The sequence below is a fragment of the Monodon monoceros genome, unplaced genomic scaffold (assembly GCF_005190385.1).
Source record: "Monodon monoceros isolate NGI ecotype Baffin Bay Population unplaced genomic scaffold, NGI_Narwhal_1 Super_Scaffold_22, whole genome shotgun sequence".
Classification (NCBI taxonomy): Eukaryota; Metazoa; Chordata; class Mammalia; order Artiodactyla; family Monodontidae; genus Monodon; species Monodon monoceros.
The window spans coordinates 103134921-103152265 of NW_021703779.1; the positions used below are offsets into that span (position 1 = coordinate 103134921).

General features: G+C 40.0%; 1 protein-coding gene across 1 annotated transcript in view; it reads left to right on the forward strand.

Annotated features, from left to right (window-relative positions):
- GRIA3 (glutamate ionotropic receptor AMPA type subunit 3) overlaps positions 1-17345 on the forward strand; it is a 290033-nt gene that overhangs the window by 182610 nt on the left and 90078 nt on the right. Inside the window, exons 7-8 of the mRNA XM_029240492.1 lie at positions 11484-11645; positions 16364-16531. Of these exons, the coding sequence (XP_029096325.1) occupies positions 11484-11645; positions 16364-16531 (330 nt within the window). The remainder of the gene's footprint in view (positions 1-11483; positions 11646-16363; positions 16532-17345) is intronic.

The window sequence follows — 17345 nt, forward strand, 5'->3', positions numbered from 1 at the left end:
TTGTCAGCTTAAAGTAACCAACTTTGAGACTCTCATTCCCCCTCTCCAAAAATGCCTCCATTATAGTCAACCATCCCTGCCTCCCCCACACACACCCCCCACCTGAAATTAACAAGGAAAGATCACTTCCTACTCAATGTTCTAGCAAGATGCATTGAAAAAATTCTGTTTTCTCCCCCGGGCCCCTCCCACATCATATCTGCTAAAACAGTGCTTCTCAAATTATCTGTGAAGAAGGGCCAGATTTTCCCCAAAATATTCACACAATAAAAGCACAACAATAAATTACTAAAAAACATGAAATAAACAAAACAAGACATATAAAATACAAGCCCAAGATTTTTTAGTATTAGATTCAACAGCCATGTTACTCTGTCAACTTGCTTATAAACTAAAGGCTTATATTCAGTTTCTCTCCTTCTATCATCTCTGACTGTTAACAAACAGCAGACCAGCACCAGTCCACACATACTTCGGTTAGTATTACTCTAAAGATTTTTATAACAAGCTCGTTTTTCTATTTACCACGTATATGCCCAATACCTTGTCCACTCTACTACAAGGAAGACAGAAGGTGGTCTCTTTAAGAACCGTATAAACATACTGAACAGACCAAACTGGCACAACTTAGGATCACTGGCATGGAGGTAGAACAGGTGCTGGGACCTGTGCTGGGAATGAAGAGAAGACAGAGGGTGGGGAGTCAAAACTCTGCATAGTATGGCCAGAGAAGGGCTTTCAGAGAAGGTGACTTTGAAACAATGATCTGAATGGTGAGAAAGGTCTAATTATATGAAGAATCAGGGGAAGTTCATGTAATGCATAGGGAACAACATGTGCCAAGGTCCCATCAGAAAGCCACTGAAGAATTTCAAGCAGGGGAGAGACATGATCTGATTTTTGCTTTAAAAAAAAAATCAGTGTCAAATGGATGGATCTTATGGTATTTAAATTATACCTCAATATAACTGTTAATAAAAAAGAGATCAGTGCCTATTTTTCCCACTAATAGCATTTATGTCAACTTGTAATTATTTGTATATTCATACAGATAACTCCCACTGGACTAAAGTGTTGTGAGGTTAGGGACCAAGTTGGATATGGCTCGCCACTGTACCAACAGATAGCACTTAGAAGGTTTCGAAGTATGTTTGTTAATTGGATTAGAGAATAAAACAGTGAGTGAACAATACAAGCAACCTGTAATCGAGTGCTAATTTATATGGTGTAATCTTTAAGTCTAGGCATTACATCCTCCCAGGAGGATGGATCTGCTTCTAGAAAAAGACTTGTGTCTCTCATTAGCAATCTGATAACTTGAGTCACCACAATTACCGTGCATTTCCCCATCAAAGCATCACCCAGATGAACAATTGAGACGGCACTAAAGGCAGAGCCAGCCTTCATCCAAATTGAGACAGATACTCCTCGTTGGCAGCCTTCCACCCCTCATTCTACTGCTTTTATCTTCCATATAGGCAAGCCACCTTTCTCATTTCTCACCCATAATCTACCATCAACTCAATGAAAGTCACCCAACTCATCTTGTCTCTGTTTTCCTCTCTGTACAAAATGTACCCTAACAATAATATTATACGAAGGAAATCGCCACATAATATTTTAAAAATAAGTGCTCTAAAAGTAAGCCTTGAATATATCTATTTCCAAACCTCAATTATCTTACCAGAAGGAAACTGAATTGCGGTACTGTATGTATGAATCAAGGGAGACAGGATGATACCAAAGTCATCTGGATCCTTGGAAGACTGAGTTGTCTGGCTATTCTCAAATCAAGGACAATCTCTCTTCGGATGCCAGTTGTGTAATTAGTGTCTGTGTAAAAGATGGCCTTGGAGAATTGATCAAAGGTAGCTTACAAGGCCTTGCATTAGGCACAGAGGTCATGGTTGGTTTTATACTGCTGGGTTCAGATGTGGGCAACAGTCACTGGCTCAAACAGATGTGATGTGACTGAGAAGCAATGCAATTGATGAACTATAGCAGAGCTTACAAATCTAAATGAGTAGTTTCCTTCTCAGAGGAATAACTTCCGGAGATTATATTCATATTTCCAACAAATGTTGCCATTGTTGCACAGAGGCAAATAGTCAAGTGTACAGATACTTAGAACATAGAAAGTGAGGAAGTAGAGTTTCAACTCGCCCTATCTGTGAGCACTAGGATTGCCTCCAACCTTTCTCTGCCTTCTCTCATCTCCTTTAATCTCTCCCTCTGCATACAGTTTACTGGACCAACCAAAGGAAAGGAGACCATCATGGCAGTGAGCAAAAAACAAAACAAACAAAACACAATTTCAAGCAAACCAAATTGGTGAAATGCAAGGAGCACTAGAATTTGATATCTAATCTAAACACACAAAAATCATTGAGTATCTGATCATCACTTCTAGTTATTAAAATCCCTATGAAATAATAAAACGGGCTCAACAGAAATTCCACTCAGTACAGCAGGGGATTTGGAACCTCGGAGTCACTTAGCAATAATAGTGTGGAGTTTACACATAAACGTATTACATGGAAAGCATGGGAAGGCATGCGACAATGAAGGAGGACAAGAGCCCATAAGCAATCAACGATGTGCAAGAGCCTATGTAATAACTGGCAAAAGGGGGACACAATTGGCCTTATTACTATCTGGTAGAGAATACAGAGACAAATTTAATATAGATGTTTCTTAGTCATTATTTTACTAATTGAAATGGCCCTTGAAGAATGAAATTTCAGTAGACACCCAGAGCTATAAGGGATGAAGTGAGGGCCCTTACAGAACAAAGGTACCAAGGTTTGAAGGGGAGCGATGTGGCTAGAGCATGAGGTCTCTTGAAGGAAAAGGTGTGGATAAGGCCAAGAGAACAAAAGATAACAGATAATGGAAATCCTTGAAGGTCAAGTCAAGATATTCAGCTGTCAGTATGTCTGTAGAAAGTAGGGAATCATTGCAGTGATTTGAGGAAAGGAGTATTATGCTCTAACAGATATTTTAGGAAGATAAATTTATTATGCAAAAAATAAACTGGAAAGGTAAAGAACTGGAAGTTGGAGCACCACCTAGGAAGCCAGGACGATAAACTAGGCTGGTGGTCCTCAAACCCACTTGTGCTTCAAAGTCACCTGTTGAATTTATTTAAAAAAAAAAAAAAAAGACAGGTGCTTGGGCCCCATACCCAGTGACCCAATAGGCTTAAAGTGCCATTAATTGAAAGAAGGAATACAGGAAGAGGAAGAGATTTTAAGGGAATACAACAACTTTGCTTTGGGGCACATTCTTTTTAAGACACACATGGAATAAGGAAGTCAATTTAGTTGGTAGACAGAAAAGGGGGTTCTAGAGTATAAGAGAGGTTCTAATTGGAAACTCATTGGTGTCTCATTCAAAGTGAATTCAAGGGGGCTTCCGGAGCTTCCCTGGTGGCGCAGTGGTTGAGAGTCCGCCTGCCGATGCAGGGGACACGGGTTCGTGCCCCAGTCCGGGAAGATCCCACATGCCGCGGAGCAGCTGGGCCCGTGAGCCATGGCCACTGAGCCTGCGCGTCCGGAGCCTGTGCTCCGCAACGGGAGAGGCCACGACAGTGAGAGGCCCACGTACCGCAAAAAAAAAACAAAACGAAACAACAAAAAAAAGTGAATTCGAGTTGAAAATTCCAAAAGAAAACAAGAAATTAATTTGTTTTATAGACTCTAAGCCTTAAAATGTAACAAATTCATTGGCTGAGGTATTTTATGTATCATAAATGTTATTTATCATAACCGAGTAACATTTATGTTAAAAAAGTTGATTCTCAGAGCCCACCTATGTGAGAATCATGATTATCTACTGCCCCCCCAACATACACACACACTCAAAATTTTAAATGGAAAAAGGTGAAGAAAAAGAAAATGAAGAAATTCTAATATCTTTGGTTAGATGGGAGATGCCAGAAGAAGAAACTGATTTTTAAGCAACAAATGAACTGCTATGATTCAGTGAAGCAATAGAGCAATTGCTATAAAACAGCAACCTGCTGAAACAAAATGAGCCATCCTTTCCCACGAAAATATCAAAGAAATCTACTGGAATGCATTTTGTCTTCGGTCAAACTGTATTATTTTAAAGTATATAATTTTTAATAGTAGATGAAGCTCAGCGAGGAAACAGAATTCATGATACAGAAATTTCCTTTGAAGTCAGACATGTTTAAATGCATGTATTAAATAAAAGGATATGGGTTTTCTGTCCTTTTTTAAGCAGTTACTATTGGAAGAAGTGCTTGCGCCAGGCACTTAAACCCTGAAACAAAAATGAGAACAAACTAAAAAGACTTAAAGAACTTTAAATATTACTTTTGTTCTGAGCCAAGGGTATGAGTTAAAAAGTAAAAACTTGTAAACTTACTTATCACATATTTAGATTGGTAGTCAAACTTATACTTTTTCTAAAGACAAGGATTTTGTGATAATAATAAAAAAATCCATCTGTATTCACATGTATTACTGTCTGGTCACTGCACTACTTCTGTTCACCGACCTTCCTCCCTTTATTTTCCCCTTTATCACCCACACGTTTAACGTTCATTCTGGTTGTGCTAGTGTCTTACAGAGATTTTGGAGAGACTCAGTGCCAGTGTTCTCAACTTGAGGCCCTTCTGTGACTAAGTCATAAAGAGAACACTAGCAAGAGTTGTGAACAAATGCAATGCCTTAAACTAATGAGATAAGAGGTGACCATGGACCAAGGGCCAGCCAATTCCTGCTCCGTAGCTAGAACTTGTATCCCAACTTCAAATTTCTATAACTGTCTTTCATCTTCTGTTTTCCCCTTTATCATCCAGATGGTTGAAGGTCATTTCTGTTGCATTAGTTCCTGCTCAGAGTTCTTAGACAGACATCTTCCCACCTCAGGGTCTCTACTGTAGCCAACTCAAGCCGTGAATTCTGGCAAGAGGTATGGACAAGTGGGATGTCTTAAAATAATCACAAAGGTAGAGAAAGTGAACCAGGAGACAGCCAACTTCTCCCCTGAATCAAGACATTTCTCCTAACTTCCATCATCCTACCAGAATACTCCCTGCCACAGTCATTTTATTTCCTTTTCTATACACTCTGCATGGTTTATTTTCTTGTTCTGCTTCAGTGTCTTTACATGGGTTTCAGGGATACATGAGGGGGTGTGACCAGCACAACAACAAACCTAGCAACATATTCTAGAAAAGTGCAGTGTCTTAAATTTAGATATCAGAGAAGGAGGACCAGTACCCTGGCACCTCTTACTTTTCGGCCAGAATCCATCTCACTCCCCTTCCTTTTTTCCTGCCTACCTGTTGTGCGTTTGCTGGTCAGCTTTGTTGTGTTGGTTATTTCAATGAAGCTATGGGTAGACTTAGGCCCCAACTTACAACTTTCCCAATTATGGTTGTACATGGTCATAGATTCTAGCAACTTCTTCTAGAAAAAAATAGCAACTTCCTCTAGAAATAAAAAACAATGGGATAGATATAGGAGGTGGACCAGGAACCAGCAAAATCTCCCTTCTTAACCATCTCCTCTCTCCTAACCTCCATCTTTCTACCACTGACCTCTCCCCTTTTATCCTCCCCTTACACCATCCATATGTTTGGTGATCATCGCTTTTGTGTCAATGTCTTTTGAGAGGTTTTAAGAGACTCAGCCTCAATTTTACCACTTTGAAGACTGTGGTTCACCAGCCTAAGGAGGAGATCTAATCAGAGGCTATGAATGGATGAAATGCTTTAAAATTATGGGATAATCTGTTAAATCAAAATGTATTATTATAATCTTCCCATTTCTGTGTCTTTGTTTTCTATTTGCTTTGTCAATAATTGAGGAAGGTATGTTAAGTCTCCATTTTGATTTTTTAAAATATCTTTTCTAATATCTCTTTCCACGCAGTGCAGCATGTGGAATCTTAGTTCCCCGACCAGGGACTGAACCCGAGACCCTGCAGTGGAAGCGTGAAGTCTTAACCACTGGACCACCAGGGAAGTCCCTCCATTTTTATTTTTAAAAATAAATTTAGTACTGGGAATTCCCTGGTGGTGCAGTGGTTAGGACTCCGGGCTTCCACTGCCAAGGGTCCGGGTTCAATCCCTGGTCAGGGAACTAGGATCCCAGAATGCTGCATGGGATGGCCAAAAAAAATTTGTTTTTAATAAATTTAGTACCAAAATAATAATAATAATGGGATAGGAGGAGGAGTAGCCCATACTTCTCTCCTAACTTCCATCTTCCTACCACTTACCCCCTGCTCTTTCATTTACTCCATTTTCCTTTCTGGATGGTGTATCATCACCTGTGTTGTGTTAGTGTCTTTACACAAGTTTGGGGGGGTCTTTGGCCTGCTTTTAGGGTTATAGATGTCATAACGATAAAAATCCATCAAAGGTTATTATGGGATGGTGTAATGCCTTAAAATGGTGGGATAGGAGGAGAAAGACTAGAGTCCACCCAAACCTGCCCGTAAGCAGAACGTTTCCCTGAACTGTCACCGTCCTTCTCTCTCTCTCTTTCCTCCTTTCCTCTCCTACCTGTTGGATGTCAGCTCTGCCGCATTAGTGTCTCTGAAGAGGCTGTAGAAAGAATCAAGCTTTAAGTTTTACAATCTTGTAGACTGTCAGTGCCACTTGAACCATGGAATTTAGCAATATTTGATACAAAAAGATAATTATTTTTGAAGAAAAGGTATCATAAATAGGACAATCAAGAGTCAACCAACTCCTGCCTTTCAGTCAGTTTTCCTTGCATTCCCTTCTCTGCGGTTCACCTCTTTTCTCCTTTTCCCTTCTGTGTCCTTGATAATTGTTGGTTAGCTGTGTCACATTAATGTTTTTGCAGAGGGATTAGGGAGAATCCAGCCTTGATTATCTCAACCTTGAGAATTGTGACTTGCTGCATCTAAATGCTGGGCACCAGGGCAACATTCAAGCCATAGAATCTGATTAGAGATTACAAATAAGCAAAACGTACACAAATAGGCCAGAGGGAGAATTAGGACCAAGAGCCAGCCAACTCTTGCCCTTTAGCAACAAGATCTCTCCTTTCATCTCCATAAAAGCCTATTACAAAACATAGGCAGAACTATACGCAGACATAAATCACAGCAAGATCCTTTTTGACCCACCTCCTAGAGATATGGAAATAAAAACAAAACTAAACAAATGGCACCTAATGAAACTTCAAAGCTTCTGCACAGCAAAGGAAACCATAAATAAGATGAAAAGACAACCCTCAGAACGGGAGAAAGTATTTGCAAATGAAGCAACTGACAAAGGATTAATCTCCAAAATTTACAAGCAGCTCATGCAGCTCAATATCAAAAAAAAAGCAACCCAATCCAAAAATGGGCAGAAGACCTAAATAGACATTTCTCCAAAGAAGATATACAGATTGCCAACAAACACATGAAAGAATGCTCAACATCATAAATCATTAGAGAAATGCAAATCAAAACTACAATGAGATATCATCTCACACCAGCCAGAATGGCCATCACCAAAAAATCTAGAAACAATAAATGCTGGAGAGGGTGTGGAGAAAAGGGAACCCTCTTGCACTGCTGGTGGGAATGTGAATTGGTACAGCCACTATGGAGAACAGTATGGAGGTTCCTTAAAAAACTAAAAATAGAACTACCATACGACCCAGAAATTCCACTACTGGGCATATACCCTTAGAAAACCATACTTCAAGAAGAGTCATATGTCACAATAGCCAGGGCATGGAAGCATGCATCGACAGATGAATGGATAAAGAAGATGTGGCACATATATACAATGGAATATTACTCAGCCATAAAAAGAAACGAAATTGAGTTATTTGTAGTGAGATGGATGGACCTAGAGTCTGTCATACAGAGTGAAGTGAGTCAGAAAGAGAAAAACAAATACCATATGCTAACACATATATAGGGAATCTAAAAAAAAAAAAAAAAGGTTCTGAAGAACCTAGGGGCAGGACAGGAATTAAGACACAGACATAGAAAATGGACCTGAGGACACGGGGAGGGGGAAGGGTAAGCTGGGACGAAGTGAGAGAGTGGCATGGACATATATACACTACCAAATGTAAAATAGAGAGCTAGTGTGAAGCAGCCGCATAGCACAGGGAGATCAGGTCGGTGTTTTGAGCCCACCAAGAGGGGGGGGAGAGGGAGGGGGGGAGGGGGGGAGATGCAAGAGGGAAGTGATATGGGAACATACGTATATGTGTAGCTGATTCACTTTGTTATAAAGCAGAAACTAACACACCATTGTAAAGCAATTATACTCCAATAAAGATGTTAAAAAATAAAAAGTACAATTTTATTGGAAAAACTACTTTTCATCAGACTTCTTACTAAAATAGAAGGGGTTTCTCATCAGCATTATTCCCATTTTACAATTATTGTTGTTACAGTTATTGTAAGCACTGTGAAACCTTTGTCATGAAAATAAATATACGAGAATGAAAGGAAAACAAAAAAAGCCTATTACAGTATCTCCTTTCTTTTTCTACCACACTTCTGCTCTCTCCATTTTGTCCATGGGGCTGTGTTAGGCATTCTGCACATGTGGACGGGTAAATCTTCACGGCAGTTAGTAGGAGCTAGTGTCGCGCAGGTCTTGCTAGACAGAAGAGCCATTTGAGGTGACCTTCCCCTGGCTTGATTTGTGCTGCCGTGGACGCATTTAATCTCACGAGGACAGCCAGGCTGGTTCCAGTCTGAGGGGTGCCAGAACTTAATCCCAGACGCAGCTGTCATAAAACACGGGTTGACTGAGAAACTCCTAGGTCCTCAGTGGTATGGTATGCTACTGGAGAGAAAGACAGCCAAATGGGAATACATGGGGCCTGTGTGGCAGAGTGAAGCCTCCTGGAAGTAAGCACAGGTGACTGGTGAGGTAAATTTGAGTTGGACCCCTCTAGTGTCTCTTGTAAGAAAAAGGTAGTGAGGTAAAATGTTTCTGGAAGGGAGTGGTATGGTGAGTAACCAGACTGAGGTGCTAGCTCTTATGCCTTAAGGCAGACGTGAGATTTCTGGGATCCTTTCTCTCGCCCTCCTTTTTGTTAATCCTGTGTTACCATTTTAACATGCTAAGGTATGAGGTGAACAGGGGTGCGATGCTTATCAAAGTATAAAAGACACAAGAAATACTACTTCCTAGTGCAGACTGTGGCCATTGACCCTGGGAACCAACAGGGTGGCAGAAGCATTCTCAACCCCTTTCTTTCAAGGAAGGGGGCTCCACCTCGCAGGCCAGGCTTTTAGGACACAGTAGAGCCCCAGAGAGCCCACTCTTCACCCCTGCCAGCAGACAGATGGGTAGTTGCTCAATGCTCTTGTGTAATACTTGTTAACTGGCAAGTATGGTTTGGCACAGTAAACGACTTAAAGCCATTTGTTAAAGTTTTGCCCTCAGCTCTTTATTTGTATATTTGTTTGGGGGGTGAGAGTTGGGAGTTGGATAACAGTTAGGCTTAAGCCCCATCTGGAGCCTCTGCTAGGCTTTACACACAGGCAAGCCTCTCTGCTGACTGCAGTGCAGAGGGGAGCGAATGGGAGAAAACACTGAGTCTTAGTTTCTTTCAGGAAGGAGGCCTTTAGGAGAAAACTCATCCTAACAAGTTAATGTTAATTTTAAAAAGTACTTTGGGGTCACTGGAAAGGAGGAATGGTTCTCAGTGATGCAAACTATTTGTCCCTTTGTCCAGTCTCCATTGGCTCATATCCCACTTATGAAAGGAAGAGGAATGGGGCTGAGAGTAATAACTGAAAAAGCTGCTTCACTAAAATATTTTCTACGACTGCCTTGTTGACCATGTTAAAGAAATGCAGAATTAAAAGAAGCAGCTGTAGGGATGGTGACTAGAGAGAGAGGTGTACAGGATATTGGTTACATTCATGTGTTCAGGTTGTGAAAATTCATCAGGCTATATTTAAAGATGTGTGCACTGGGACTTCCCTGGTGGTGCAGTGGTTAAGAATCCACCTGTCAATGCTGGGGACACGGGTTCGAGCCCTGGTCCGGGAAGATCCTACATGCCGCAGAGCAACTAAGCCCATGCGCCACAGCTACTGAGCCTGTGCTCTAGAGCCCGCAAGCCACAACTACTGAGCCTGCGCGCATAGAGCCTGTGCTCTGCAACAAGAGAAGTCACTGCAATGAGAAGCCTGTGCACCACAACGAAGAGTAGCCCTCGCTCGCTGCAACTAGAGAAAGCCCATGCGCAGCAACGAAGACCCAACGCAGCCAAAAAGAAAAAAAGAAAGAAAAACCTTATCATTCTAAAAAAAGAAAAAAATAAAGATGTATACCCTTTTCTATATGATTATTATACTTCAGTGAAAACTTAGAATGTAAAAAAAGAAAACTTTAGAGAAATAGTAGGGATTTGAGTAATATAGTGTATGCATTTATCAACTCATCGAGTGGTACATTTAAGATTTGTGCATTTTACTGGACGTAACTTTTACCGAAAGATAGAAGGAAAGGAAGGAAGGAAGGATGGATGGAAACTGCAAACACTGAACTCTAGTTAATGGCCTGCGTGCTGAAGTCTTTTGGTATGAAGTATACTAATATCTGCAACTTACTTTGAAAGGTATCTAAAAAATGAAATGGATTGATGAATGGATAGAAAAATATTAATTGTAAACTCCGAAGTGACTGTACAATTCTTTCAACTTTTCTGTATATTTGAAAATTTTTACATGTAAATGTTGGGGAGGAGAATCTAAAGGAAAGAGGAAGAATTCTTCCCATTTCTTTATGAATATAAATTGGCTCGAGCCCACTGAAGACCCAAGTGCATCAGCAGCAATTGGCAAGAGACAAAAGAAGAAAATGGTGGATGCTATGAAGTAGATGTCAAAACACATTCAGGGACACATGTGAGACATACCCCGGGGTTTGCACCATCATATACAACCAAGCTGTCAGTTTCGCTTTTTGGCATTTCTGTAAATTACAAATGTTGAAAGTACTCATTATTAGAGTCTGAAGCAATCTGCTGCATTTGGCATGTTAAGCTGAAGAAGAGTTTTTGATACCTCTAGCTAGGGTCAACGTTTTCAACATTTTCCAGTTATATGAATCATTGTATTTGTACTCAATGAAGAAAAACTAAAAATACAGGTAAATGAAAGAAATAAAAACATTTGAAGTTGACACCTATGTTTGTCGTTGCAGCCGCTACACTAAAGACACAGGCACTAAAATGGAAGGATGTATATTTTCTCCACCATGCCTGTAGTTTCAGAGCCAGAGTGTCCTAAGAATTAGTCCATATCAGGGTTGTTTGTTTGTTGTGGTTTTGGTTTTTATTGAGATATAATTGACATATAACAATCTGTCCAGGTTTTCCTTGATTGCTAAAGAAGAATGCTGGGGAAGGAACTTTCATTTCCTCCTTAGCGCTCTAACCAACAGATACAGTGAGTACGAATGCATGACCTCCCACAATCATTATTCTCTTTCAATCTCTTTCTAGGGTTTTACCGATATTTTGCTAGAAAGAGTCATGCATGGGGGAGCCAACATTACAGGATTCCAGATTGTCAACAACGAAAACCCTATGGTTCAGCAGTTCATACAGCGCTGGGTGAGGCTGGATGAAAGGGAATTCCCTGAAGCCAAGAATGCACCTCTAAAGGTAATGTTCCACGACATGTAGAAACCTTAGCCCAGCTTTTCAGAGCATCTCAGTATGGCCTTTATATATTTATGGCCATCCAGTGATCAAGTGGTCGTCCCTCAGAAGTGTTTCAAGGATGCTAAAACACAACTGCAGATACTACTACTGAACTTGAAGACTAAATTCCCAAATAAAGAAGCTATTGAGAAGGAGGTCTTTTAAAACCCAGCGTTTGGGAAGGTTAACTTAATTTTTTAATGAATTTCATTTTTAATATGCTCATAATTTACAATATTACAAGAACCTGAATCAGGCAAAGAGTGGGGGCAGTGGGAATAGGTAAGGAAAATTGATAGTCTGAAACAGAAAATTAGATTTTACATTATTTATGTGATTACTTTGTGTTAATAAGTTTCATGAATCTCAGTACACCCAAGTGAATTAGGCTCTAATACAGAGTGCATGTTGCCTATACAAATATTGAATGGAAATATTTTCCTGCCTGCAAAAGTATCTTTAAATAATTAGATTACCTAAGTTGCTCATTTTCATGAAATCAAGATAAGAACACTGAAAGCAGAAAGTCATGCTTAAAGTACACATTTTTCATGTGTTCCCCTATGGCTAGAAATCCTATTATTTAAAAATCAGGAATTAAAACAGATAAATGGGGGGAAAGTTATTCATGTTACACAAAGGATCCTTCCAATGTATTTTTTTTAAGTAACCCATTCCCTCAGTGCATTGATCCAAGTATGAAACAGACTTTAAATTCTTTCTTCCTGATATGTACGTGAAAGTATGTATGTACCATGGCTGTGGGATCCTTGTGATCAAGATGAGGGATCAAAGCAGAGTCAAGGCTCAAGGCCCCTCCCTAAAAAAGGAAAGGGGAGGGGACATTTCCTTTCTCATGGTTTCAAGATACCCATCCTCATATCCTTCCTCCCTGGCAAGAATAGAAGAAGGAGGAACAATGGGACATAGAAAAGAGACACATTCTGAATCACCTACGCAGGTCCACCCTGAATGGGTCACATCAACACAATACAAGTGGGACCTTACTTTATGCAATTGGTATGTTCTAGAAAAGTCATAAGTTAAACATCTTTTTGTATTAATTTAAGCCACTCACTAGCTAAGTGATCCTCTGTAGTTGTAGTGATTACATTACACATGCCAGATTTTTCCAGGTGTCCTCATATGTTTCAGTAAATATGGTCACAATTCCTATGAGGAATCCTTTGTAGTCAAATCATTTTTTTAAGATGATGATTTTATTTTTTATTGAGATATGATTGACATTGTATTACTCTTAAGTATACCACATACTGATGTGATGTACGTATGTATTGCAAAATGATCACCACAATAAGTTCAGTTAACATCTATCACCACCACAGCTACAAATTTTTTCTTATGATGAGAACTTTTAAGATCTACTCTCTTCGCAACTTTCAAAAACTACAGTGCAGGATTGTTAACTATAATCACGATGCTATACATTACATTCCCAGAACTTATAACTGGAAGATTATACCTTTTGACCACCTTCATTCATTTTCCCTATTCCCCAGCCTTGACCTCTGACAGCCACCATTCTGTTCTCTGTTTCTATGAGTTTTTTTTTTTTTTTGGATTCCACGTATAAGTGAGATCATACAGTATTTGTCTTTCTCTGTCTGACTTACCTCACTTAGCATAATGCCCTCAAGGTCCATCTGTGTGTCACAAATGGCAGGATTTCTTTTTATGGTTGAATAATATTCCATTGTATGTGTGTCTGTGTGTGCATATATATTTTTATTGAAATATAATTGACACGACTTTATATATGTATATATGTGTGGGTGTATATCACTTTCTTTATCCATTCATCATTTGATGATTTGATGAACACGGGTTTGTTCCATGTGTTCACTATTGTAAATAATGCTGCAATGAACATGGGGGTGCAGATATCTCTTTGAGACAGTGATTTTATTTCCTTCAGATAGATACCCAGGAGTGGAATTGCTGGATCATATAGTAGTTCTATTCTTAATTTTTTCAGGAACCTCCTTATTGTTTTCCACAGTGACTGTGCCAATTTACATTCCTATCAACAGTGCACGAGGGTTCCCTTTTCTCCACATCTTCATCAATGCTTGTTGTTTCTTGTCTTTTTGATAATAGCTTTTTTTTTTTTTTTCCCGTTACGTGGGCCTCTCACTGTTGTTGCCTCTCCCGTTGCGGAGCACAGGCTCCGGATGCGCAGGCTCAGCGGCCATGGCCCACGGGCCCAGCCGCTCCATGGCATGTGTGATCCTCCCAGACCGGGGCATGAACCCGTGTCCCCTGCATCGGCAGGCGGACTCTCAACCACTGCGCCACCAGGGAAGCCCCAGATAATAGCCATTTTGACAGGTGTGAGGTACTATCTCATTGTGGGGGGTTTTTTTGTTTTTTTTTTTAATTTATTCATCTTATTTATTTATTTATTTTTGGCTGCGTTGGGTCTTCGTTGCTGCGCGCGGGCTTTCTCTAGTTGCGGCGAGCGGGGGCTACTCTTCATTGCAGTGCACAGGCTTCTCATTGCAGTGGCTTCTCTTGTTGCAGGGCAAGGGCTCTAGGCGTGCGGGCTTCAGTAGCTGCGGCTCCCAGGCTCAGTAGTTGTGGCTCGCGGGCTCTAGAGCACAGGCTCAGTGGTTGTGGCGCACGGGCTTAGTTGCTCCGCGGCATGTGGGATCTTCCCGGACCAGGGCTCGAGCCCGTGTCCCCTGCGTCGGCAGGTGGATTCTTAACCACTGTGCCACCTGGGAAGTCCCTCACTTGGGTTTTGATTTGCATTTCTTTGATGATTCAAATCTTTTTTTTTATGGACTAAATCTGCCCACTACATTTAGGTGAGCTTATATTAATTTATATTTTCATACAACTGCCTATCTGCTGTTTTGCCATCCTTAGATTTAGCAGGCAATAGGTAGAGGAAAAAAACTCATTTATTCAATATTTTATGGGTTACCTACACAATGTCAGGCACTATGCTAGGCACAAAAAATGGACAAGAGTAAAAGTATGAAAAGGGTGCTACACAGTCATTTATGCCTGTTCAGAAGTTGTAGAGGTGTACAAAAGAGAAGGAAGACAATCTCAGCTCTGGATTATTCATTGGTAACTCATGATATGTGTAATGTAAAGTTCTTAGAACTTACTGAGAAGAATTGTTCAGGCTTATAAGCAAAACCCTTCAAACAGCTTAAGAAAACGAAATACTTAAATAGGTGGTTACAACTTTCGGATTACTTTGACTTGTACTAGTCATTATGGAACCTGTCTCTATATCAAACAGACAAAAAGCCCATGTTAAAAACTTATGTACAATATTTTTGATTAGGAAATAAAATTGTCTAGAGATTAAAATCCTGATGCTTAATTTATTCTATATTTTATGAACATTTCCTTTGGGGTCTTTTTTTTTTTTTAGATGGTCACACATTAGTCCGTAGAAGCTGAAAAAGTAGAAAATTAAATAGCTATTTTGGCATGGCTTGGAAAGGACTACATTAAGATTGCTGACAGTTTATGCAGCCAGCTGGAAAAAAAAATCACCACCATGTTGGCTTTATGTAGTGCTAGCACGGGCAGACACAGATATTTTTTGTTTCATGAAAGAACTTATGCCCCCTGTTACAGTCATACTTGATGACTTGGCCCTGAAAGAAAAGTAACATGAGAAAAGTCAGAAAAGTAAATTGATAGTTGTAAAGATGACAATGCGTTCATTCACAGTTGTATTGGGACACACTATATAGGCAGAAAATTCCCCCCAGGGCATTTTGCTTCATTTTTTTTTTTTTTTTTTTTTTTTTAGAAATCAACAGAATTCTGTATTCTACCAGTATTTGTCACCCCTGCAAAACAGGGGCCAGCTAATTTTAATCACACTTTGTTGATTCATTAATGAAAAGGCATCCACCATGTCAAATTGCAGAAAATCAAATCCCTTGTATTAAATGACAGGCCTCATCCTTAGTACAGTGTATCAGTACAGTATATCCAAGAAATAGAAAGTAAGTGTTCTTGCCTGAAAAAGGTAGCATCACGAAGTATTGCCTATGAATTGTCAATGTTATCAGATTTAAAACTCAATAACAACTGTAATTTTCTACAGTCAAAAACCAGCTTTGGATTTTGCTCTCCCAAGGAAACAAAAACTGATTTATTGCTGGCCAGAGGTCCTAGTTCACCAGAAACGTGGTCCAGACAGAAATGATTAATGTTTCCCTCCAAATTAATTTCAAGCTGTCTAACTTAGTTATTTCCACTTTCCCCTAAGTAAACACCAGATCTGAATTTTCTATTACAAACAGCGATAACTCAATCTTGCTTTAGGATATGCCGTTTCCTTTCCAATCTACATATGCCATCCTTTCACTTCCCACATATTTTGCTCTCTATAAAGGAGCTGGCCTTTTAGCAGTCACTCACTCAATACGAAACACAGTATTGAGAGTAAGAGAGATTCCCTTGGGCCATTTGATCTCAATAATCTTAACATGTGCACACATGAGGTAAGATGCATCATTCTAGAATGGATCAAAGTCAGGCGTGCCCAGAGAGATCTCTTGATTCAAGTAATTAAGAGGGTGACTTCATAGAGCAAGAGTTGGAGATGAATGAAAATTATAAGAAACGAGGCAAGTTTTGGGGGCATCGTTTGTCATGATATCTTGTTTTCCATACATCCATTTCAGTACACATCTGCATTGACGCACGATGCGATACTGGTCATAGCAGAAGCTTTCCGCTATCTGAGGAGGCAGCGAGTGGATGTGTCCCGGAGAGGCAGTGCTGGAGACTGCTTAGCAAACCCTGCTGTGCCCTGGAGTCAAGGAATTGATATCGAGAGAGCTCTGAAAATGGTAATGACCACAGTGGGTTATTCGGTTGGGGGCACCTTATAAAGACACAAAGAGAGTAAGACCTCAATCTTGAGAAAAGATAACCTAAAGGGAATAGGATCAGAGTCTGTAGAATGTTCAAAGTGTACAGAAAGATAAGCATCGATATTTATTCACCAAAATCTAGAAATCTAAAACTGGAAGATTCTTCCTTGAAGCTTGAGAAATGGTAAATTTAGGGCAAATGAATATTTAGCTCTGTACTAAAGTGGGGATAGTAAATCAAACTCAGTACCCTTGAAAGTTATGGATTGAACATGTAAATGGCTTCAAAAAATTCAGACTTTCCAAAAAATTGTGTTGCTTAGGGGAACTGGGATATTCTCTAGGAAACTCCTAACTTCAGGGTAGACATTACCAGCATCCTCTGGCTCATCAGACAAATTATTAGCCTGGATGGACTGTGGAACTGAGCCAGTGTGATAGTATTTCTATTTGTCAAAAAGAACCTTTATACTATTCTACATGGTGAAATGCAGGAACACAGTCCATTCTAGGCCTACTTAAGAGTTATTTCCCCAATGCCCTAGAGAAAAAGCCTGAAGGAAAGTACAAGGAATCAATGGGCAGAGAGTCAAATAGGTCACTTGTTTTTAGTATTTACTGGGTGGGAGAGCATTTAAGGCTTTGAGCAGTATCCTTTGAACAGATTCCATTATTTACACTAGGAGTAGCATGGCCCATTCAGTGTAGCTTTCCAAGCAAGAGCTCTTTCCTGAATATTTTGCTTTAAGCTACACACGCCTGCATGCATTAAAATAAGAGAGTACTTGGA